Source organism: Amia ocellicauda, chromosome 10, assembly GCF_036373705.1.
Source record: "Amia ocellicauda isolate fAmiCal2 chromosome 10, fAmiCal2.hap1, whole genome shotgun sequence".
NCBI lineage: Eukaryota > Metazoa > Chordata > Actinopteri > Amiiformes > Amiidae > Amia > Amia ocellicauda.
In genome coordinates this window covers 17,691,451-17,714,573 of record NC_089859.1, presented here as the reverse complement: position 1 = coordinate 17,714,573, position 23,123 = coordinate 17,691,451, and the positions used below count along the sequence as shown (strand labels likewise).

Here is a 23,123-nt window from a genome sequence, read left to right as displayed (position 1 = left end):
GTTATTAAATCTTTCCTTTCTGCAGTTTGGTGTATTGGCTATTTCAATATCAAATGCATGAATAAATCCAGTTATGAAAACCGAACATTTTTCTTTTTTTAAGAAAAGGATGTACATTTATTTTAGTTACTCCTTACCAGCCATCACCCAAGCACAATGTAACGGGGGGAAGGGAAACAAAACAAACCCAATAACAGTCATGGCAGATTTTTACCATTTGTAATAAAAGTCAAAAGATGGCTGAAAACACATTACTCTATGGCCAGCTGTAGTTTATTTGTAAACTTTACACCAGTTGCAAAATATTGAGAGAAAAAAGATCTTCCTTTGAGCCAGTATGCGAACACACTCACCACTGCTGGGGACTTTAGCTTCCAGCAGCACAAGGTTTGGTGAATGAAAGAAAACAGATTGACAAAAAATAAAAAAAAAATGGGGACAGTCTTACAAATATTTAAAAGATCCAAGTAAGTTTATCTCAGTTTATCTTAGAGAGAAAAGCAAGTGTGTGTGTGTGTGTGTTGGGGGGGATTGGTTACAACCAGACAACAACCTTTGCAATGCTATAAGAAAGGAACGAGATCATACACAAAGATGCACATGCAGGCATTCAGGGGGAGGCGGTGGCAGCAACACAACAAACTTAAGCTGCAGACATTCCCTCAGGTGACCACTGCCGTGACCTCGAAGTGGTTGTGTGACAAACCTGTGACTTAAGTTTAGGGATAATTGGCTAGGTAAGCAAGGTTTCTGCTCAAATGGTCATACATACATTAACACACACACACATACTTTGCATATACAGAATATCATACAAATAAGGAAGGAATAAAGTTTATTTCTTCCTTATTTGTATATTATATATGCATAGTATGTGTGTATATGTATGTACATACGTACATGTATATATATTACATATTACATACACACACACTCTTAGTCATCTACCGTTACTTGGAGGCTTCCCTCATGGGCTAAAAAAACAGTTAATTAATTCTGTTCCCACAGTGACTGGATAAATTAAACATCCCTGCAAGATAATCAGAGACCTTGTGTATTTTTCTAAAATGGCTTCACTGCACAATTTTGAAAATAGTTGTTTTTTGGAGGGGGGGGGGTTTCTTGCCAACTGAAGTCTCTCAATAAATACAGTTCATGTCCCAAGTGTATGGAAAACACAATTAATGGGCAAATAGCACTATCTAAACTATGATTGTGATCTACCACTGTCCGAATGTTGTTGTCTACCCAGCACAGTTACAAACATTATAATATTGTACGGTTACCAAAGCTTGAAAAGGTGAGAATTTCCGAACAGACAAAACAAAACACAAAGTTTCAGAAATCCTACTAACACATACTATATGGCCCCTACAGAAATGCTGGCTGAATTCATAGGCCATGCTTTTGAACAGATGAGCAGACGGCAATTCCCAGACACCAAGTTGCTACACTGGGATGGACACTGACTGCAGAGTGCAGCGCTGGGGCTGCTGACGTGCTCACAGGGGCTTCAGCTACGGAGGATGCTGGACAAGAAACATCTGTTGGGTTTCTTTCAGTCACAATTAAACAGTATGAATGGGAGAGAGGTCTTACAAACTGAAGAATCCTCCCCAGGAATACATTTGCACACTCATCACACAAGGACATTGGGGTTACCACAGAGACACACTCCCCCCCTCCCCCTCTCTTGCTTTTAAACAAACGTTATGCAAAGAATGGCAGAGACACAGACTTGCTTGTATGTATAAAAAATTAAAATAAAACATTTACTCGGGTTGACAGTGACAGCGCTCTCCTTCACACACTTGGATCAAGACCAGAGAGAAATCCATACACATTTATCACGTTCTTGGTTTTTGATACAGTAATCAAACAACTCTTTGAAGGCTATTCCTGAATTGAAATTTACATTGGCCCGTTTCCTATATATAGAAATGGTTAGGGAACACCAAAAGAAAAAAGGACCTGATATCTGATCCCATGAATGTTCACACAAGTGATTCTATCTTGATTTACTGCAAAGAAAGAAAACTGAAGAAGCTGAAACAGAGCTAATACCCTCCCCACCATCCGATCTACCGCACACGCACCCCCCCCTGCCGTGCTGACTCAGAATACTTTTTCTTGTGGGTTTTTGTTACTCTCGTTGTTTAAGACTTATTTTACAATTCTTGGGGGACAAAAAAAAAAAAAAACAGGTGTGAATCAGACCTGACAAGGAGAACAGTTAAAATCTTATCATCATCGTCGTCATCATCATCATTTACCATATAAATGTAATCTTCCCCCTCCACCTTGCCCTCCCAGAGTCCACCCCCCAGAAAACAGCAGCAGGGCAGCCAAAGTCAGAAAGGGGACACACAACATTACATCAGCGCATCCTTGTGGTGCCGCATAATGTGCTGGTTCTTTTCCGAGGGCCGGCGGAAGCCCTTCTTGCAGTATTCACAGCGGTGGGGGTAGTCCTTGGTGTGGATGGAGATGACATGCCGTTTGAAGCCCGACGCGTCAGTAGTGTTGTACTCGCAATACTGGCACTGGTACACCTTGCGCCCGCTGTGCGTCTTCATGTGCTTCTTCAGTTCGTTCTGCTGCCTGAAGCCCCGCTTGCAGCGTTTGCACTTGAAGGGCAGGTCCTTGGTGTGGACTGACAGGATGTGGCGGCTAAGCGTGAAAGGGTCGGAGATTTTGAAGTCACAGTGCCTGCACTGGTGCACCTTCTTGCCCTTGTGAGTCTCTGAGTGCTTCTTAAGCTCAGAGGGCCGGTGGAAGCCCTTCTCACACACCTCGCACTTGTGCGGGAAGTCCTTGGTGTGCACAGAGATGATGTGCCGCTTCAGGTCACTGGAGTTGGTGCTCTTGTGGTCGCAATGCGGACACTGGTGAGTCTTGTGGCCCTGAAAGATCTCTGTGTGCTTCTGCAGTTCCTTGTCATCGGCAAAGGCCTGGGGGCAGTGGCCACACTTGTAGGGCAGGTCCGTGCCATGCTTGCTCTTGATGTGAGTCTTTAGGTTGGACTGGTCGGCGCAGCGGAACTCGCAGTGCTGGCACTGGTATGGCTTCTCCCCCGTGTGGGTCCGCATGTGCTTCTTCAGCTCTGAGGGGTGCCTGAAGCCCTTGGCACACTCCACACACACATGTGCAAAGTTCTTGCTGTGCACAGCCAGCAGGTGGCGGTTGAGCAGGCCCTGCTCAGCCGTCTCGTAGTCACAGTACTTGCACTTGTGCAGCTTGGGCTCCTTGTCGCGCAGGATGAGCTTGTTGGAGCTGAGAGGGCTGGCCTCGCGATAGCGGCGCGTATACTCGGTGAACTCGTGCATTTTGTCGCTCTTGATGATGAGCTTGTGGCTCTCCAGGTGGTTGTGGAAGCTGGCCTTCTTGTTGGTGGTGAAGTCGCAGTCCGTGCACTGGTACTTCTTCTTGAACATGTGGTCTGGGTGGTTCTTCATATGCCGCTTCAGGAATCCCCTCGACTTGAACTTCTTGCCGCAGATGTGGCAGGGGTACACCGTCAGGGGCTGCCCATCCGGCCCAATGATGACCGCTGAGGAAACAGGTAGTAAAGGTTAGTGAGAGCCAAGACACAGCTGCCATACACACAAGGGCAGACATAGGGTACTGGCTGAGGCAGGTACACTGTTCTACAGCCCTGCAAATTATTAAAAACAATCTCTAATTAATAGTATAGAACAAATAAACTTAGCTTATTTAATATTTATCTCCCAGGCTGCACTCTTGTAAAAGATGGTTGGTTGGTTACAAGATCTAAATTCCCCTGAAGTTGAGGACATGCCAGTACTTGGCCTCACCTTCCTGCACAAGTAGGACAAGCAATACTTTGATCACTTCCTTTCCCAGGGATGAGAATGGCATAATTTCAATCAATTACATCACATTAGCTACTAGTGTATAGATCTGAATGAAAAACCTACTTTTTTTTTTAAACAGGTAATCCATATAAACAAGATAAAAATCTCAAACTGTAATCATGTTTATTTATTTTTACATGGTTTATGTATATTGATTTTACTTGCATAAAACATGTTAACCTTCCAGTAAAAGCAGCTTACTCAACTAAACTGTATACGCAGTGACGTATGCATGTTAACTTTAATTTGTATTTTATTCAATACAGAAAACGTGTTGGAAATAGCATATCAGTGTAAACCCCTTAAATGAATATACCCCGGCGTTCAGAAACATTAAAAGACACACCTATACTGGAAGTAGTAAATACTAAAGATACCGTAACACAGTAACCTTAATTTGGATTAACTATAACAAAAAGACTCCCTTCTACAGTTCAGAGTTTGTGTCAACATTATAAAGCCTATTTTTCCATATATAATAATAATAATAATAATAATAATAATAATAATAATAATAATATTAATAATGGGTCAATTGCAACGAACTTGCAGAGTTAGTACAAAGCTGCATACTAACCACGGGATCATCTCCATCTTTCAGATCTATGCATTTGACCCATTATTAAGCCTAATAAATAACACATAATAATTTAAACTTGCGTTGCTTAAATGATCCTGGAGATTGCTTGTTCCTCCGTGATACCAATTTTCAGTTGCACAAGTTACATTAAACTTTTTGGGGGTCTTCTGTGCATTTAGCAAATCTCAACAGCACATGTATTTCAAAACATTTGTTTTACGTTTTCCATATATTGCTCAACACTTTGCTGTAAACATGACGGATCAAGAAACAAAGCAGAATAACAGGCTTGATGGCAAATGGGGGATACTGCTCTTTCAGAAGAAAAAATGAATACATTATCAGTGTAATAGTATACATTTTCAGAATACATTGTTTTAATGTAATCTGGTCCAATGCCACCATTACAAAACAGTGCAATTGAGGTTTTTTTTGTGACGGTTTTAAACTTGGTTATATCCCACAACTTTTAATTAAGTAATGGGCAGTAGGCTATACAAATCAAATGTTTTAATTTAGATTTTTAAATTTTATTTAAATATATTCAAGTGCAGCACACACAGGTCTGAGGACCTGAACACACACTGATTCGTTCTTCCACCTCCTTCACCTTTTATGCCCTCTCCCTATATCTGTATTCAAACACTGTCAATTTGTATTAAAATAAATAAATAAATAAATAAATAAATAAATAAATAAATAAATGTGAGTCATGTGATATTTTGTCAAAAAAAAAAAAAAAAAAAAAATCTGTGGATCCGTGGAAAATTCTCATCCCTGCTTTCCAGAGCACTTTGCTCCAGCTGTTTTCTAACACAGAACAATTGGGAAGCAGAAACCGCAGCACTGAAATGCCACGAGTGGTCTTAGAAGACTGTGCCATGCGCCCCGCCCCCTCACCGGTCTGGCACTGCCGGGTCTCGCCCCTCTTCTTCTTCTTGGCTTTCTGTTTGAGCGCCCTGCTGGTGCTGATGCTGTCACTGATCTGCAGGTACTGAGTGGCGGCGCCGTTCTTGTTCTCGAGCCTGGTATCAAGGTTGTTACCTGGGAAGGAAAGGAGGGACAGTCAAACTGTACTTCATCATCCTGCTGGCCGTGAACTAAGGCTGAGTCTGACTGTGTAGATGACAATTTACTTAAAAATGCAGACTTATTTTGAAAGCTATACATTATATGGAAACATTAAGGTCAGCAGACGGATGCAGCACTGTAAGAGGACTTTTCCTTTACTTATCATCGTGCCCTGACCCTTGAACTCTGACCCCTTCTACCTTGTATTTTAATTTTGGGACAGTATACAGTATTCATCCTCTCAATCAAAAGCTTGCTTATTTACACAGCAAGTTATCCCATTATTTCAGCTGAAGAGCAGCACAGTCCAAACTTCTAGCTACGATATATTTCCGTAGTTTGTCTTCAACTAGTAAGCAAACACTTCATCGAGTCCCTGCGTGCCGAGGCGGGGGGGATGTACCGTATGCGGCTGCCCAGGCCACGGGGACGAAGGTCTTGTTGACAGTGGAGTCGTCTAGCTGCGCTTCCTGCATGGTGGGTGCCTCCTCCTCGCCCACGATCACCTCCATATACACCTCGTCTGCAATTTCCGCGCAGTCTGCACAGTGGCACCAACAACAACAATCACAATGACATTTAGACCTAGACGACATCTAACACCCACAAAATTTAAATTATAACCCAGCACCCCCTAGATACTAACCACATCAACCCAAGGAGGACTTGTCAAGATCAGTTGGAACAAATGTTTCTGGGATTATTACTGGCTATTGAATGAGCAGAATGGATTGAACAAGGCTGCTCTCGTTTGAAAACCTCATCTTCTCATGTACAAACTAACCTTTCATAGGGAACGCAAAACTGCTTGAAGGCAGTTGAAAGTCTGTCAGGATACTGCACCTGCCTTTAGGTGCATTTCTTAGCAGATACAACTGCTAAGAGTTGTGTTTCTTGGAGGGGTGATCAGATCAGAAACAGGAAGTGAAGTCCAGGAAAGCGCAAGATAAAGAGATGTGTACGTACTGATGTCCTCATCTTCCTGGGAGGAGTCCTTGACCGCCATGTACACCATTTTCTCCCTTGGCATTCTGCCCACGCCCCCAGGCTCCAGCACAGCATGGCCATTGTGGAAATCGCTCTCCGTCACGACCTCTGTGCCCCCTGCACTCAGACCACAAACGCACAAAGGTTCTGAAATTCCAGGACCAATGCTTACAGCAAAGGACTAGCAGGCTGACATTTTATGCGTTCTTTCTTCAGGGTTTCCTTCTTGTAGTTTTATATGAAGCCAATATGGCGTTTATATTCTTAATACATTAAGTTTTTCATTGCCACATACATTTATTTGCAATTGCACTGAAATAAACCTACTGCAAAGCACAGTGAAAATAAAGAATGACATTAAAGAAAGTAATAAAACAAAGCGTGGCAGGAGCGAAGCAACGCACTCACCTATCTCCACATCATCCTCGGCCTCTGCCTTGAAGATGTACACCTTGATGACCTCGGAGCCAAAGCCATCTTCTTTGGAGCCGTCATCCTGCGTCACCTCAGTGCTGATCTTCAGGGGCGTATTTCCAATGTCCAGCTTCTCACCCACGTCGTCCACTGAGGAGAAAGCAGAGGGCAGTCAGCCACTCGCCTAACGCCCCTAACCACAGCACAGACAAGACCTCCATTAATATGAAGGACTGAGTTTTACTTATATTTTTACAAATGCTACCTAGCCAGTCAGACAGGTAGCAGTTAATTACTGCTGTAACACTCAAACGATATACTGAATGGCTTTAATTAATCTTTACATTCATCACACTAACAGCTGGTTTCACAGACCTTGATCATCACTAACCTTAGAAGCACCCTACCTAAAACAACATTGGGTGCAACTATGAATCCAGCCATTAGTGTTCCACCAATTACAGACAGCAGCTGCCAGAGGTGTGCAGCACACGTACGTGAGAACCACACTGATGTACGTTTAGCAGTACCGTGTTACTATTATTATAGTGTTACTACTATATTTATGATGTATAAGCAAGATTACAGAGCAGACAGTCAAACAGACTGCGCCATTGAGGACAAACGCTTATGAATTCTTGTGAATTCTTGCCTGCAGCAGGAGGAATGCTGTAATGAGAATAGGGCAGTGCTTACAGGAAATCATCAGATAGTCCTCAGAGGTGCTTTTGCCATCCTCGTCGTCCTCGGTCTTGATGGTGACGGTGGAGGCGGGCATTCCCTCATGCGTCTGGATCACGGCCTCCGAGTCGGAGTTGGATACCATGACCTCCTCGGACACTAACTCATGGTGGCCCAGGTGGTCGTCCTGATGGGACACCAGGTCGGCCACAAACACCTGATCGGGCACCCGCACGGACTCGGCGATGAGGTCGGTGGTGAGCACATGGTGGTGGTGGTGGTGGTGGTGGTGGTGGTGATGGTGGTCAGAGTCCAGTGCTTCCTCAATGGCCACCTCCGACCCCAGCACGGACTCCGGCACGATCACACCCTCCGTCACCATGCCGTCCTGCCCATGCACCACCTCAGCCTCCAACCCATGCTCCAGCGTAATGCCCTCGTCCGTCACCACGTCCGACACCAGCACCGCCTCTGGCACCGACACCACAATGTGGTCTCCGTCGATGTGTGCCATGCCACCCATGCCAGCCACTGGGGGAGACAGCAGGGATGTTTATTTGCAAATTAAGATTTTAAGGTTTATTTATTTTGTCCATTTATGTACATGTTGATATGTTGGTTATCTTCTCCTGAAAGATAAACATTTAAAAACAAACAATTCCGTAGTGAGACGGCTGTCGGGTACCTACCAAAGTCCTGCATTATCATCGTGTGAGGCATTTTAGAATCTTGTGACTGCAGCTCCAACCCCCCTCCTCCTTGGTCCATGATCTGCTACTCCCTAAAAGCTGTAGGAGACAGGGTAGAGAATAAAAATATAAATTAATTTTAGCATTAACCAGAAAAATCTGATTGCTGTGCATTTACTCATCCAAGTGGTGGTGACTTTCCTCATATTTTCCAGTTTATTTCATATTTATGTACACACCAGAAAGCTCCAAGCAACGAGCTTTGTATTAAAGTTATTTGGGTTTCTTCAAAATTGCTCACCTGCCCTGTTTCAGTCACAATCAATCATTCAGAAACACCGCCATGAGTCAAATTCTAGTTAACCAGGATACATCTGAACAATGAACACAACTACAAGCAGCACTAGCACCTGGGCAGAAGGAGCCCTACCTTCACATTTGATGCCAATGTTCTTTAACAAAACAGAAAATTGTCCAGTGCTGGCTTCTGTCGTCACTCCAGGGAGGTAGGTACCTAGGAGAGAGATGTGATCCAATTCAGAAAACAACCTTTTGCTTTGCAGACATAGAACAATAAAATGGCAGGACAAATAATATGTGGAAAGTTACATTGATCATACAGAAGTCTGTGCTATGTTCCAGGTGAAGTACCCGCTTGTGTGTGTTTGAAATCGTGCTTAAAATGCTGCTTTCAGTATTCACTGCAAAACACTTTAACCAGAACATATAAACATATAAATTGCATTCTCTTTGTCACCAGCAATGTACCATGTAAACTGGCACACGGGAAATATAAAATGTACAGACTGTTGGCAGTGATCCGCAACTACACTCCAATTAGGGCTGATATATTTTTCATCCTACACATCTAAAATATGTAAAACTCAGACTGCTTTTGGGTGTAAGGACTACGAAGTCAAATTGACTATGAAGTCAAAGGATGTCATAAAAACCAAATTATATACAAATACACTGAAAAATAACTATCATGGTGAGATTTAATAGCTAGTTACTCATTTAAAGGTGGAAAAAATCCAATAAGAACTTTGCACGCTTCCCCTAAATCTCATCCTGTGTAAAACTAAAACCATTTCAAAGAATGTAATTTATTTCAGGCAGAAACATGTCAACGAATCCACTTTACTTATCCATCAACGGCTTTGTAAACTCTGGGCACTGCCCGGAGTTAGAGGAGTGTATATGCCACACTGGTATGGCATCCTTTCAGCACCACTATAGCCCCAGCACAAGCATTCTGAAGAATCAGTTGGAACAGGCTTGCCAGCAAAAAACAAGACAAAAACTAACAGAAGAGGAAGCCATTCATGTAATTACAATGTACATGTCTTCCAATCTGCACTCACTTCTTCTTTGTGGGGAAAATTAAGTGCAATGAAGACATATTTGATTAAAATCAGGCTTTCCATTTCCAAACAGCAGTCCTCCTCAATGTGTGTGTGTGTTCCATTGTGTTTGTGTATTAAACACTAACATGTTATTTTGTTATACACATCAGTCTGGCAGATAATCTGCAGGAGAATATGTACTGTCACTGGACAGCCCAAATTTAATTGAGAAGGAATGTTGCATTTACAGGATGCCTTACACCACGAGTCTAAATATGATGTAAAACGAACGTGTGGAACTCATCCAGAAAAGGTATTCTGCAAGATAGACTACATTTCCCATGAATTCAAATGCTCAATTCACACAGTCAGAGCACAAATTAAACGCATCCTAACGCCGAATAAAACAAGTCAGAGACGTGTTACTTTTCCTGCGACTTCATTCTGGTGACTTTCTGCTCGGCCTTATTAAAGCTGCTGCTTGGTTGTTTCACACTTGATTAATTCTGAAACTGACTTCTCAAAACACACACAAACGGATTGGGTCGATTATGAAGACCCGGTACATTGGGAAGCACAGAAAAGGAAATTACTCTGACGTTGGGTTGAAGCCACAACAGACAAGCGACTTGCAGAACTCCTTAAAACGTTATAACCGACCACACAAACTTAAAAATAAAAATACTAAATAGCATCGAGACTTCAGGATGTATATACACACACAATTATGTTCCTTATAATAAACACATCCAGCAAACTATGTTAGTGTTCAAGTGTGCGAGCCGGAGTCGGAGTGAATCTTGTTTAAACAACAAAGTTTTTATGATTGGACGTGTTATGTCAACGAGATGTAATGTATCCATAACACACAAGCACACACAAAGGTGTTGCCAATTTATGTAGCAAAGAACATATCCGCCAGATACAGGAATAGACAGCACAGCCGTTCTAGCTGCAAGCTGGGGAGCATGTAGGAGATAATCAGTAACAAACTCTGTATCATCTGAGTTACAACTGCTAATCTCAGATAAAACCGCGTCTTTGTTTGTGGCTACAGTAAGCACGCATGCATGACACTGACAGAGATCCCACGCTGCCGCCAAAACAAGACCTGTACGCCCAGCAAAGCCATATGATACATGTCTACATCTGTATGATCGAATAGCATTGGTTATTATGTGTCAGTAAAAAAAAAAAAAAAGCTGGTTTTATTACGGTCATGCATCTAAATAGTGAGATGTACAGTTGTATACAACCCAAGGCGGATCGCAGGTATGATGGTGGACTCAGCAATATCATGGGTTAAAAATTCGAAACAAAGGTTATTGTCAGATACGGTAGGTTTAAAAAAAAAAAAAAAAAAGTCAGATTTTTTTATGCAGCCAATATACATACCCGTTAAACAAACACTTTTTTAAAATAACATTTTAATATACGGTTTTTGTTTGTTTTGATTGTCACAGTGCATCAAAACGAGCCTGTCTTTACGAGAACAGTCGTATATGCTTGCATATTATCACCACTTTTCTCAAATACTACACTGCCCTTTCTGATCTTCTGCTGTCAATCTCCCACCCCATAGCTCCCCGCTGCAGACAGAAAAAAATGGCCGCTTCACTTTTCAAATTATATGCAGGCGGATTGCCATCGCATACTTTCATTCTGCAAGAGAAGCAGCTCCACCGTCTCACCAAACCAACCACAACACACATCACAGCCAGAGCCTGGAGGCTTTATTTTTCTGATCGCCAGTGCACTACACGTGTAGGCATTGTGCTAAACTGCGCGGAAAGACGACCTCAATACAGACGGAGCCGCTCTGCGACAGCTACTACTAGCCGACATCTTGTTTTCCGCCATTTTCTACCTCCTCTTAAAACAAACGCTATTTCCATTTGCATTTAAAACATCGCAGTGCCATTTTTACATCACATACAGCGTTTTTAGACGTCCTCTACGGCGGTCGCCAGCACCGTGAAACCAGGCAGGTCAAATTCAGGCATGCTTCTACAAACAATCGAGCAGGCTCAGGCCGCGTCGCCCTTTGTTATCCGTCTTTGCGAGCGGGCTGCGAGAGGCCCCAGGCCCCGCCGACTGGGCCGCTGCTGCCCAGTCGCCCTCTCCCTTAACAGCTCGCCGTCGCGTCGGCCCAGTTTACCTGCTGTGGAAGTGCCCCGCTCGGCCCCGGGCTCTGCGCTCCCTGCTTGCCTTTGTCTCGGGCTGTTTTGCTATTTTTTCGCGCGGCTCGGACGCCGAGGCCTGCACATTCTGGATTCTCGAACTCTCCTTTTCCAGGCCTGGACCAATCAGGCTGCGCGCTGACGGGCGAGAGGAGGGCGGGAGGAGCAGGGGGGACAGCGCGGCCTCCTCCGCCGCCGATCCCTGTGTGTCTACGTCACTCGAGTGAAAAGCTGTAGTCGTTTTCTGGGTTAGGCGCTGCAGGGCAGCCACAGCGGAGACTCTTCGTCTGTGCGAAACAAATATGGCGTTGCTTTTCGTTCAAGGAGTTTTCGTTTCGAGGAGTAGGGGTGAGATATTAAGGACACTGCTGAACATTTACTTGGAGCTAGCGTTTTGTACCTCCAGTGCATTGCAAAGCCAGCAGTGTATACGGGTGTGGTTTCAGTATTCATTATTACATTTCAAATGTTTCTCTCTGCCAAGGCGGTTTGCAAGTTTGCTATGCACATCCAGTACAAAGCGGAAATGTAATGGTAATCTGCATTTAATTTTTTACTGGGTGTAAGTAATGAATAATACATGAATATATAACGAAATAAATGCACGATTCATATATTTGATGCTTTGTTGCATCCGTATGATACACTGCGTCAGAGCTCCCGAATAAAGCCACGCTGTCCTGACTGCATAAAAATAAGTCCTGCCAATACAGTGTCAACGCTAGTTTGTCTACGAACTGTCTCTGTATCTATCCAACCGTCTGTCATTCCACATTCATAGAGCCCCTTGATACGACATATGTTACATTGTATCCGTTTTGTAATCTCAAGCTAGTATCATTATCATAAATGAACGGTTTGGTTTCAAGAACCAAACAATCCGCTAAAAAGTAGAAAATCATATATTCCTGCATTTTGTTGTTTTCAAATATCAGTGTATACTTTCATAATGTTAAGGCTACATACTAAAGAGTGGAAGCAGGCATAAAGCCTGTTCGTGAACACGGGATTTAAACTTCTACAATAGGCGCACAGTGACAACTTACAATATAAACTCGTTATCGAAGGGGGAAGGTGAATTTATTTGTGCAGGAGACTAACGGTGTACAAATGCGAAAAATCAACAAAAAACGCCTTACGAAAGCTAACCTTAACAATACCAGAGAGAATTCGGCTGGGCATGATGGGAAATGAAGTTTGAGGAGGAGGGTGATGGGAAATGAAGTTTATGCAGGGTGTGGATTGGAGGGGGGCACCGAGAAATGTGGACAATGACAGTGGTCTTCCACGGCAACTGTAATATTACAGCAGATCTTTTAAATCTTATTACAACTATCACATTTTACGGTTTATACGTTTACATTTATTAGAATAACTTTTCTATAACAACTAATTATAATATCGAAAAAGCCAAATCTGACAGTTGATTTGTTTCCTTGTAATTTAATTGTACGTATATAGCATTTCAGTATCTTGTGATTATGCTATGCACCATTTACAAATGCTCCACTGCATTATTTGCACCTTGTTGATTTATTTGCATTGGAAACTACCATCTGTGAAATACCATTTCAGATTATGTATAGGAGGGGGCTGTCTTCCTAAATACTCAGTTGGGGGGCGGGTCTCTCTGCAAGGCCAGAAGATTGACCGACCCAGGGCATGAAAGATTTCATGTCGTCATCCAAGAAAGAATGTCACTGTGAGCAAGGCATGATGCCCTCCCCGCTCCAGTCATGCCCACCAGTGCACAAACAGTATACTCAAAGGCACACACACCTGATTTACTCTCCTGCACCCAATAGCTGGTGCTGCTGTCAAATTAAAATTGCTGAGTGATACTATATTCCTACTCTCCACCTCCCCCAGAAAGCTAAAAACCCATCTATAAAAATATTGTGATATACTGCAACAATTGTAAGTCATCCTGGATAAGGCCGAGTCCTGAGAAATATCATGATAATAATGCTCCATGCATACTAGCTGTCCCGCTTTAAGGACAACAGTGCTAAACTGATGTTCTGTTTTTCATGCTTTGTAGTGGTCATTAAGAACCAGTTAGGCTAGTTCCTATAAACTGAATATTAATTTGTGTATTTCTTTATGGTACCAACTGGTTAATTTATTTATTTTTGGAGCCAGCACCCTGGGAAATGCCAGTGAAACATGGGGAAATCTCAATCCACCACAAGCCTGCAGTGAAGATGCAAACATTCAGCTTCTGTTGAATGAACTGAACTTACAGGTCCTCTGTGTCTGCTGGCTCCACCCTTAGCCCTGAATATCTAGCTCTGCTCATTTCCCCTCTATTTTTATATTGATAATTATGCCCATTCACTGATTCCAGAACCATAGGGTGCATTTAATACAACGAAGCACAGTCGTCAGCTTGAAGAATCCAGAGCTCCTCCTTGCCAGTCTCCTCACACATGGATCAAGGTTTCAGATTCACTTGATAATTTATCTTTCCCTTGAGCTCTCTCTTTCTCCAGATAGCTACATTCAGTTCATATCAGACAGGAAGACACTGATACAGACATCCCAGAAATTGAGTTTATCACAGTTTAACCATGAGAGAGACAGATCTGCTTGCAAAGAAACAAACAAACAATTGAGTCATTGTAAACAGTTTTGAGACATGAAATGCAATTAAAAAGACAATCATTGACTATAGTTTAATAATGTGTATATACACAATCATATGTGTGTACTGTACAATGCTAATTATTTGTTTTGCAATGGAACACAACGTGAGAATACGAGAGGAAAGCTGCAGGGGCTAGAGGAACTCTAAGAATGTAAATTAAGCCTTTCATGATGCAAACTGCACCATGGATCAAAATTATATTTAACCACATGATTTGCAAGCTGAGGGAGTTGTACTGTGGACTCCTGCCTTATGTACAGTGCTGTACAGTGCTCTAGGTAATACTGACAATTTATTGCACTCAATTTAATTTAAAAAATATTACACTGTTTAGTAATTCACTAAGGAGTACAGCTGAACTAGACTGTGTGTGTGTGTACATTATTTTGTAACTGTCTTTGTTTTGTCACATTAGAGATGCTGCTTCTGGTTTTATTTCCCACTCTGTGATCCATACTGTTTCATCTACTACTTGACTATTACTTCCTGAATTTCTCACAGTCCAGTCGCATATCTTTAGTAGGTGGAGGGATAGGGTTAAAGAGACCCAGAAATCCTTGTCAGGACCAGTCCCACCAGCACTGGCCTGCCCCTTGCCCCTACCTAAAAAATCAATTCACACCACAATCTCATACACACACACACACACACACACACACACAATATGTAGCTTAATCCTGTATCACTGCACTGTATTATTGCACATTGTATTGCTCTTATATCTTGTAAGTCACCCTGGACATGGGCATCTGCTAATAAAAAATAATAATAATAATAATCACAGCTATGAGTAGTATTGGTGAGGGCATGCATGGTCTAGCAGGCATACAGGAGAGGATGGAGCCACTCTCAGTGTTGCAATATGATCTGCGGTCGGGGAAACTGCATCTGGGCTTTATTTTCTGATGTGGGGTAGGTGGGTGAAGGGGGACTTCTGGGGGGAAATATGGGCACAGCACCTTTCTGCAAAAAATAATCATAAAAAAGAGACAGTGAAGTGAAGAGTTAGTAAAGTGTAGAGAAGTGGGTGTGGCTGAATTGCAGGAGACAAGCAAACGCATACAGTTTCCTCCTGGGCTGAATTAGCGACGGGTGCTCAGGCAGGTTACTATAGCGACCGCACAGGAAGGCAGACACTGCACTTTTTCTACTTCTTTTTTTTTGCCAACATAAAAAGGAAATTAAACTGAATTACACATTATTGCGTTGTTGTGATGCTGTGTTGTCTGCGATCTTTCTGTTTATTGTTTCTTTCGCTCTCTCTGTTTTCTGTCTCTCATTGGATTGGAGTAATGGAGGATTCTGCTGCTTCAGTGATAAATATGCTACAGTTGTCTTGTCTACAGTTAGGTTCCTCGATGCTTGCCTCGTACTTCGGCCCCTGTCTGAGCTTCAGCTTGACTGACTTGAGCAGGACACAATTTTCCTTGCATCTGGTCATTAGCGCTGTTGTACGCCTCGACTGCGCTGCCTTGGGATTTCTTAATTTTTTCATTAATTCCTTTTATTTACTGCGTGGAAGTGCAAGTACAACCCAAGACTGCTTCTGAATATGGCACATCTGAAGCACACAGGCCAGACTAAATTATTCTGTCTGTTTCCACACTGTGCCCCCTGGTCTCTGTGTCAGTATTCCTGTGCTGCTTGTTTTACTGCATGGCTTGCTCCCTGAGCCATTGTGAGGAGTCCCATATTGGTACAAGGACCAACTCACCGGCATAGCCCGAGGGCCAGGATCTGGAGCTGACTTGTTGTGGCCAGGAGGGGGCAGCATGGATCTGGTCACGTAGGCTCCAGCTGGGTGCAGTGTGGGCCTGCGTATTCTGTAATCCTCCTCACTGTCATCTGATTCCCCCGTGTATGGGTTCCTGGGCTGGTGGCTGGGTGGGTGGCTAGGTGTTTGACTGGGTGTTTGGCTGGGTGGGTGGCCAGAGTACTGAGGATAGAAGGGCTGAGCTTTGAGCTGGTGCGTCTGATAACTGAACACATACAGAGAGAATGATCAGCACATAGTCACTGAGTAGTGTACAGTGTAAAGTACATTGCACACCGACACACTGCATACAGTATATAGACACAGCAATCAACACACAAATACAAGACATGATACACTGCAGTGACATACAAGCACACCAACACTGCACACCCAAGACACAGCACTGAGGCTCTGAACTCCAAAACATCCAGCTCTGCAAAAAACCCTCGGTTAAACAGGCACACTTTCCTCCTGCTGCCTCCTCCGCTGTGTAAAGGAGTGCCAAGTGAATTAAACAATGGAATAACTACATAGCTTACTTGGGTGAAGTGCTGTGAGGCTCAGTATTTTGCTCAGATGAGCTAGACATAGGTGTTTTGATTATAACTCAAACAGTTTCAAACAGTTTCATTCATGTAGGTCTATGATCATGGACAACTCACCTGTAGGACATGCCTGGGGGTGCGGCCTCCTGTGTTGCGGGGTACAAATTCACAGCCTGGGGTCTCTGGAGGCTCTAAAGGGTGGGAGAAGTAGGTCAAAAGACAAATTTTAATGGACTGTATTGTAGCATTTTTATTAATATAAAAATCCCATTAAGCATTTACATAAAACACACAGATATAATTCCAATACTTAAATGCATTCTGTATAACTGTCAACATTTAAACAGTGCTCTTGAGGGAAATATTGTTTCAAAGCTACACTGCACTGTTCATATTGTTTGAATAGCTAATCCAGAGCCTCTTTAAATCTGCAGCACACCAGTGCCCTCTTGAGGAGCCTGACAAAACTGCAGCTTCTCCCATCTTATTTATGCTCCGCATCAATGCAAAGAGCAAATCCCCTGACTTATTGTAACAGATACACGTACCATATACCGTGCATTTCCCTGCTGTGTTGGGGGGTCCCTGTACTTAAATTCACTAGCATGGAAGCATTAGGGTAAAATCTCATAATTCAATCTCATAATCCTAAACCCTGACCCCAAGCATTCCCTTGATCCCATCCTTTACAGCCCTCTTCTATTCCTTTGCACTGTGCTGTACTGGGATGTGCAGTGCTATACCGTCATCTACTTTACTCTGTTTTTCTGTAGTGTGCTGTGCTGTACTATACCTTGCTGTGCTCTACTGTTATCTGGTGTACTGTAGTGAGCTGGGCTGTTTTATGCCATACTGTACTATGCTGTTTGCTCAGCCAGGATCTTACCATCCTGAAGGGATTCTCGATGTGCCTGTCAAACACTTCCGGTTCATGGGTGAATATCGGGTTACTGTACACGTTGTCTGGGGTGAGTAGTTGAGGGGGGATGCCTTTTTGTGTATGTCTTATTTCTTTCCTGAAAGAGACAGGATCACCACACAGTGATTCAGTGAAGGACTCCCATCTGCATGCTCTAAACAAAAGGCTGCGGTTTATGCCCTGACACTCCAGAACTGACCTATGTTGCCGGTCCTCTGGTGTCCTCCAGTAGTGCACGCACTGCACCAGCACCCCTACCAGCAGGGCCAGGGCCAGCGCAGGCAGGGTGGTCACCAAGATCAGAGTGGTGGTACTCCACAGCTGATCACATCCTTGCCCAAGGTACCAGAACTCAACACTTCCCTCATTGTAGTTATGGCACCTGGACAGGCAGAAAATAAATAAAGTTAATTAATAAATAAATTAATAAATACATACATACTTATAAACACAGATAATAATGAATGAATAAAAACATGCACACACACATATGTATATATGTATACAGTTAGGTCCATAAATATTAGTATAGTGACACAATTGTCATCATTTTGGATCTGTACACCACCACATAAGAAACAATCCAGATGTGATTTAAGTGTTGACTTTCATATTTAATTTGATGGCAATTACATCCAAATTGGGTAATGGTGTAGGAATTACACCCATTTTTATATATGGTCCCCCCAATGTTAGGGGCTCAAAAGTATTTGGACAAACTAACAAAATCATGAATAAAATTGTGAGTTTCAATATTTGGTTGCAAATCCTTTGCAGTCAATGACTGCCTGAAGTCTAGAACCCATAGACATCACCAGATGCTGGGTTTCTTCCCTGGTGATCCTCTGCCAGGCCTGCACTGCAGCTGTCTTTAGTTCCTGCTTGTTCTTGGGGCGTTTTGCCTTCAGTTTTGCCTTCAGCAAGTGAAATGCATGCTCAATTGGATTCAGGTCAGGTGATTGACTTGGCCATAGCAGAACATTCCACTTCTTTGCATTAAAAAGTCTTGGGTTGCTTTCGCAGTATGCTTCGTGTCATTGTCCATCTGCATTGTGAAGCGTCGTCCAATGAGTTCTGAAGCATTTGGCTGAATCTGAGCAGATAATATAGCCCTAAACACTTCAGAATTCATCCTGCTGCTTTTGTCAGCAGTCACATCATCAATAAATACAAGGGAACCAGTTCCCCTGGCAGTCATACATGCCCATGCCATAACATGCTTCACAGATGAGGTGGTATGCTTTGGATCATGAGCAGTTCCTTCCCTTCTCCATATTCTTCTCTTCCCATCACTCTGGTACAAGTTGATCTTTGTCTCATCTGTCCATAGGATGTTGTTCCAGAACTGTACAGGGTTCTTTAGATGTTTTTTGGCAAACTCTAATCTGGTCTTTCCGTTTCCTGTTTACATCTTGTGGTAAACCCTCTGTATTTACTCTGGTGAAGTCTTATCTTAATTGTTGACTTTGACACAGATACGCCTACCTCCTGGAGGGTGTTCTTGATCTGGTCAACTGTTGTGAAGGGGTTTTTCTTCACCAGGGAAAGAATTCTTCTGTCATCCACCACAGTTGTTTTCCATGGTCTTCCAGGCCTTTTGGTGTTCCTGAGCTCACCAGTGTGTTCTTTCTTTTTAAGAATGTACCAAATAGTTGATTTGGCAACACCTACTGTTTTTGCTCTCTCTCTGATCGGTTTGTTTTGATTTCTAAGGCAAAACTGAAGGCAAAACACCCAAAGAACAAGCAGGAACTAAAGACAGCTGCAGTGCAGGCCTGGCAGAGCATCACCAGGGAAGAAACCCAGCATCTGGTGATGTCTATGGGTTCCAGACTTCAGACAGTCATTGACTGCAAAGGATTTGCAACCAAGTATTGAATCTCACAATTTAATTCATGATTGCTAGTTTGTCCAAATACTTTTGAGCCCCTAAAATTGGGTGAATCACATCTAAAAATGGGTGTAATTCCTACTCCGTTCACCCAATTTGGATTTAACTACCCTCAAATTAAATATGAAAGAACATCTTGATTGTTTCCTTTCAAATCCATTGTGGTGGCGTACAGAACCAACATGATGACAATTGTGTCACTGTCCAAATATTGATGGACCTAACTGTATATATGCTTCTGGCACATGGCTCAAAGTCAAAAATGCTACCAGGATTGGCAGAAGCATTAGCTATTTCCCATGAACACCTGCAGGAAGGTTCCTAATACAGAATGGGTTGTTGTGGTTAGTGGTGGGGGGGTCCCCAATCTATAATCATACCCTTACAGTTTGTTACCCCAGGCCTGTTCTGTGTTACCCCAGTCCTCTCACCTGCAGTAGGGCTGATTTTGCCTGCAGTAACAGGATCCGGCGCTGCTGCACTGCTTGAATTGGGAGCTTCTGGCACATGGCTCAAAATCTTGCTTGTCCTTGCAGAATACTGAAAACAGACATGGGATACAGCACGATGAACAAAAGAGAGAAACAATAAAAGGAACAAGTAAATTAGGAAAGTCCAGAGAAAGAAATGAGGGAAAAGGAAAGGAGAAGCTGGTGAGAAGTGCTGGGCCCTGCCATTCCAGACTGGTAAGAAATGTGCGGGGCTGCTGTCAGGCTGGGCACTGTCATTCCAGACTGCTGAGTGGAGGGGTGGGTTCATCTTTTATTTCTTCTTTTCAATGTTATGATTTTCTAGCCAAAAGAAAGTGCAGCGCACAGCACCACCCAAAACACAGGATGAAAGGCCAGAGACTACAAATGACTTTGTCCCTGATTGTAACATTCCCTGATCAGCACTTCCTAGTTTCTTCACCAGACACCACCCTTGCCACAGTCATTACAAGCCCTTTTTTCCACTCTCCTGTTTCACTCACCTAATAATTTAATTATCACCCAGTGCCAGAATCCATTAACTCACCGCTTCTCTTGCTCATCACCCATATTTTGTATATATCCCCCAGTGACACTCCATTAGTACTAAGTCTTGTTTCGCTATCCTGCTACATTTCTAAGACTATCTATTAGTATTTACCTTTGGCCTGTTCCCTTGTCTTACGATTTTTGGATTTCCTGCTCAAGCCTGTTTGCCTGATAGTTGACTTTTTGCCTGCCTTTTGACTACTACTTTGGATTCTTTCTATTGCACTGTTTACTGGTATTTGACCCTCAGCATGTTTCCTGACCTGCCATCCTTCCTTGTATTTCACCCTGCATTTGGGTCCTCCTGGCAGCTGGCTGACACTGATCTTCCACATTATCAGTAGCTGATTCTCTCCACCTGTACAGCTACTCTGCATTGGACAGCATTCTGTCCCGTCAGATTCACAAATATAATGTACATCCGGAAAGTATTCACAGCGCTTCACTTTTTCCACATTTTGTTATGTTGCCTTATTCCAAAATTGATTAAATTAATTATTTTCCTCAAAATTCTACAAACAATACCCCATAATGACAATGTGAAAGAAGTCTGAAATATTAGCAAATGTGTTAAAAAAAAAAAGCACATATACATAAGTATTCACAGTCTTTGCTCAATACTTTGTTGAAGCACCTTTGGCACCAATTACAGCCTCAAGTCTTTTTGAGTGTGATGCTACAAGCTTGGCACACCTATTTTGGTCAGTTTATCCCATTCTTCATTGCAGGACCTCTCAAGCTCCATCAGGTTGGATGAGGAGCGTCAGTGCACAGCCATTTTCAGATCTCTCCAGAGATATTCAATCGGGTTCAAGTCTGGGCTCTGGCTGGGCCACTCAAGGACATTCACAGAGCTGTCCTTTAGCCACTCCTTTGTTATCTTGGCTGTGTGCTTAGGGTCGTTGTCCTGTTGGAAGATGAACCTTCACCCCAGTCTGAGGTCCAGAGCGCTGTGGAGCAGGTTTTCATCAAGGATGTCTCTGTACATTGCTGCATTCATCTTTCCCTCGATCCTGACTAGTCTCCCATTTCCTGCCACTGAAAAACATCCCCATAGCATGATGCTGCCACCACCATGCTTCACTGTAGGGATGGTATTGGCCAGGTGATGAGCGGTGCCTGGTTTCCTCCAGACATGACGCTTGCCATTCAGGCCAAAGAGTTCAATCTTTGTTTCATCAGACCAGAGAATTTTGTTTCTCATGGTCTGAGAGTCCTTCAGGTGCCTTTTGGCAAACTCCATGTGGGTGGTCATGTGCCTTTTACTGAGGAGTGGCTTCCGTCTGGCCACTCTACCATACCTGCCTGATTGGTGGAGTGCTCCAGAGATGGTTGTTCTTCTGGAAGGTTCTCCTCTCTCCACAGAGACACGCTGGAGCTCTGTCAGAGTGACCATCGGGTTCTTCGTCACCTCCCTGACTAAGGCCCTTCTCCCCCGATCGCTCAGTTTGGCTGGGCGGCCAGCTCTAGGAAGAGTCCTGGTGGTTCCAAACTTCTTCCATTTACGGATGATGGAGGCCACTGTGCTTATTGGGACCTTCAATGCTGCAGAAAATTTTTCTGTACCCTTCCCAGATCTGTGCCTCGATACAATCCTGTCTCGGAGGTCTACAGACAATTCCTTGGACTTCATGGCTTGGTTTGTGCTCTGACATGCACTGTTAACTGTGGGACCTTATATAGATAAGTGTGTGCCTTTCCAAATCATGTCCAATCAACTGAATTTACCACAGGTGGACTCCAAACAAGTTGTAGAAACATCTCAAGGATGATCAGTGGAAACAGGATGCACCGGAGCTCAATTTTGAGTGTCATGGCAAAGGCTGTGAATACTTATGTACATGTGCTTTTTTTTTTTTTTTTTTAATAAATTTGCAAAGATTTCAAACAAACTTCTTTCACGTTGTCATTATGGGGTATTGTTTGTAGAATTTTGAGGAAAATAATTAATTTAATCAATTTTGGAATAAGGCTGTAACATAACAAAATGTGGAAAAAGTGAAGCGCTGTGAATACTTTCCGGATGCACTGTATTCAGCTCCACAGAACAAGGCTGAGGACCTTTTACATTTTGTATTTGTTTTAAATTGAAAGCTGAGTCATGGTGCGACCCATTACCAAACAATAGAACACAAATGTAAATGCCTTCAAATTTAAAAATATAACAAAGTACCCTGGGTGCTTTGATATGGCTCATTTAAACACACTTCCAGAGCTGACTCCCCTCCAACCGCCCTCCTCTGCCTCTGTGCCCCAGTGACCACTACCACTACTTTTTCTGTCTGCTGCTCCAGCAGTGGACCTCTGCTGTCCCAGCTGACCTGAGATTCCAAAGGCAAATTCGAAGTGAAATGAAAACAAAGAGTGCCTTACTGTCTGAAGCCGCTGGTACTGTGGTGGGGCTGGTAGGAACCTGGGTGGTGCTCCCATTCTGTCCAGAGCAGGCAGAGCTCAGCAGCATCACCAGTCCCAGAGCAATCCAGACTGCCATCTCTGCACAGCCCTGTCTCACCAAGTCCTCAC

At 43.3% G+C, this 23,123-nt stretch overlaps 2 protein-coding genes across 3 annotated transcripts; both read right to left on the bottom strand.

Annotated features, from left to right (window-relative positions):
- Positions 1-255: 255 nt before the first annotated feature.
- On the bottom strand, positions 256-12,214 carry znf711 (zinc finger protein 711). Of its 2 annotated transcripts, none has more exons than XM_066715339.1 (9): positions 11,802-12,214; positions 8,728-8,811; positions 8,298-8,396; positions 7,624-8,139; positions 6,922-7,077; positions 6,493-6,630; positions 5,930-6,067; positions 5,356-5,499; positions 256-3,550 (listed from the first exon to the last, which is right to left on the bottom strand). In XM_066715339.1, the coding sequence occupies exons 3-9, from the start codon at positions 8,374-8,376 to the stop codon at positions 2,373-2,375; spliced, it is 2,349 nt and encodes a 782-aa protein (XP_066571436.1). In that variant the 5' UTR covers positions 8,377-8,396; positions 8,728-8,811; positions 11,802-12,214; the 3' UTR covers positions 256-2,372. The 2 variants fall into 2 exon arrangements, with proteins under 2 accessions (XP_066571436.1, XP_066571437.1); XM_066715340.1 differs by lacking the exon at positions 11,802-12,214 and adding an exon at positions 11,580-11,600.
- Positions 12,215-14,362: 2,148 nt separating this feature from the next.
- On the bottom strand, positions 14,363-23,123 carry LOC136760088 (uncharacterized). Its single transcript, XM_066715338.1, has 7 exons — positions 22,974-23,123; positions 20,013-20,121; positions 17,890-18,072; positions 17,658-17,787; positions 16,889-16,962; positions 16,185-16,449; positions 14,363-15,433 (listed from the first exon to the last, which is right to left on the bottom strand). The coding sequence occupies exons 1-7, from the start codon at positions 23,089-23,091 to the stop codon at positions 15,320-15,322; spliced, it is 993 nt and encodes a 330-aa protein (XP_066571435.1). The 5' UTR covers positions 23,092-23,123; the 3' UTR covers positions 14,363-15,319.

Bases quoted from the DNA above. Each gene is read 5' to 3' on its own strand.
- LOC136760088 (XM_066715338.1), bottom strand. From the start codon at position 23,091: ATGGCAGTCTGGATTGCTCTGGGACTGGTGATGCTGCTGAGCTCTGCC. The intron at 18,073-20,012 runs GTGAGAGGACTG...CTGCCTGTCCAG, and splicing joins CAAAATCAGCCCTACTGCAG to GTGCCATAACTACAATGAGG. The intron at 16,963-17,657 runs GTAAGATCCTGG...CCCACCCTTTAG, and splicing joins TCGAGAATCCCTTCAGGATG to AGCCTCCAGAGACCCCAGGC.
- znf711 (XM_066715339.1), bottom strand. From the start codon at position 8,376: ATGGACCAAGGAGGAGGGGGGTTGGAGCTGCAGTCACAAGATTCTAAA. The intron at 8,140-8,297 runs GTAGGTACCCGA...TGTCTCCCCCAG, and splicing joins GATGATAATGCAGGACTTTG to TGGCTGGCATGGGTGGCATG. The intron at 6,631-6,921 runs GTGAGTGCGTTG...GTCTGAGTGCAG, and splicing joins CGAGGATGATGTGGAGATAG to GGGGCACAGAGGTCGTGACG.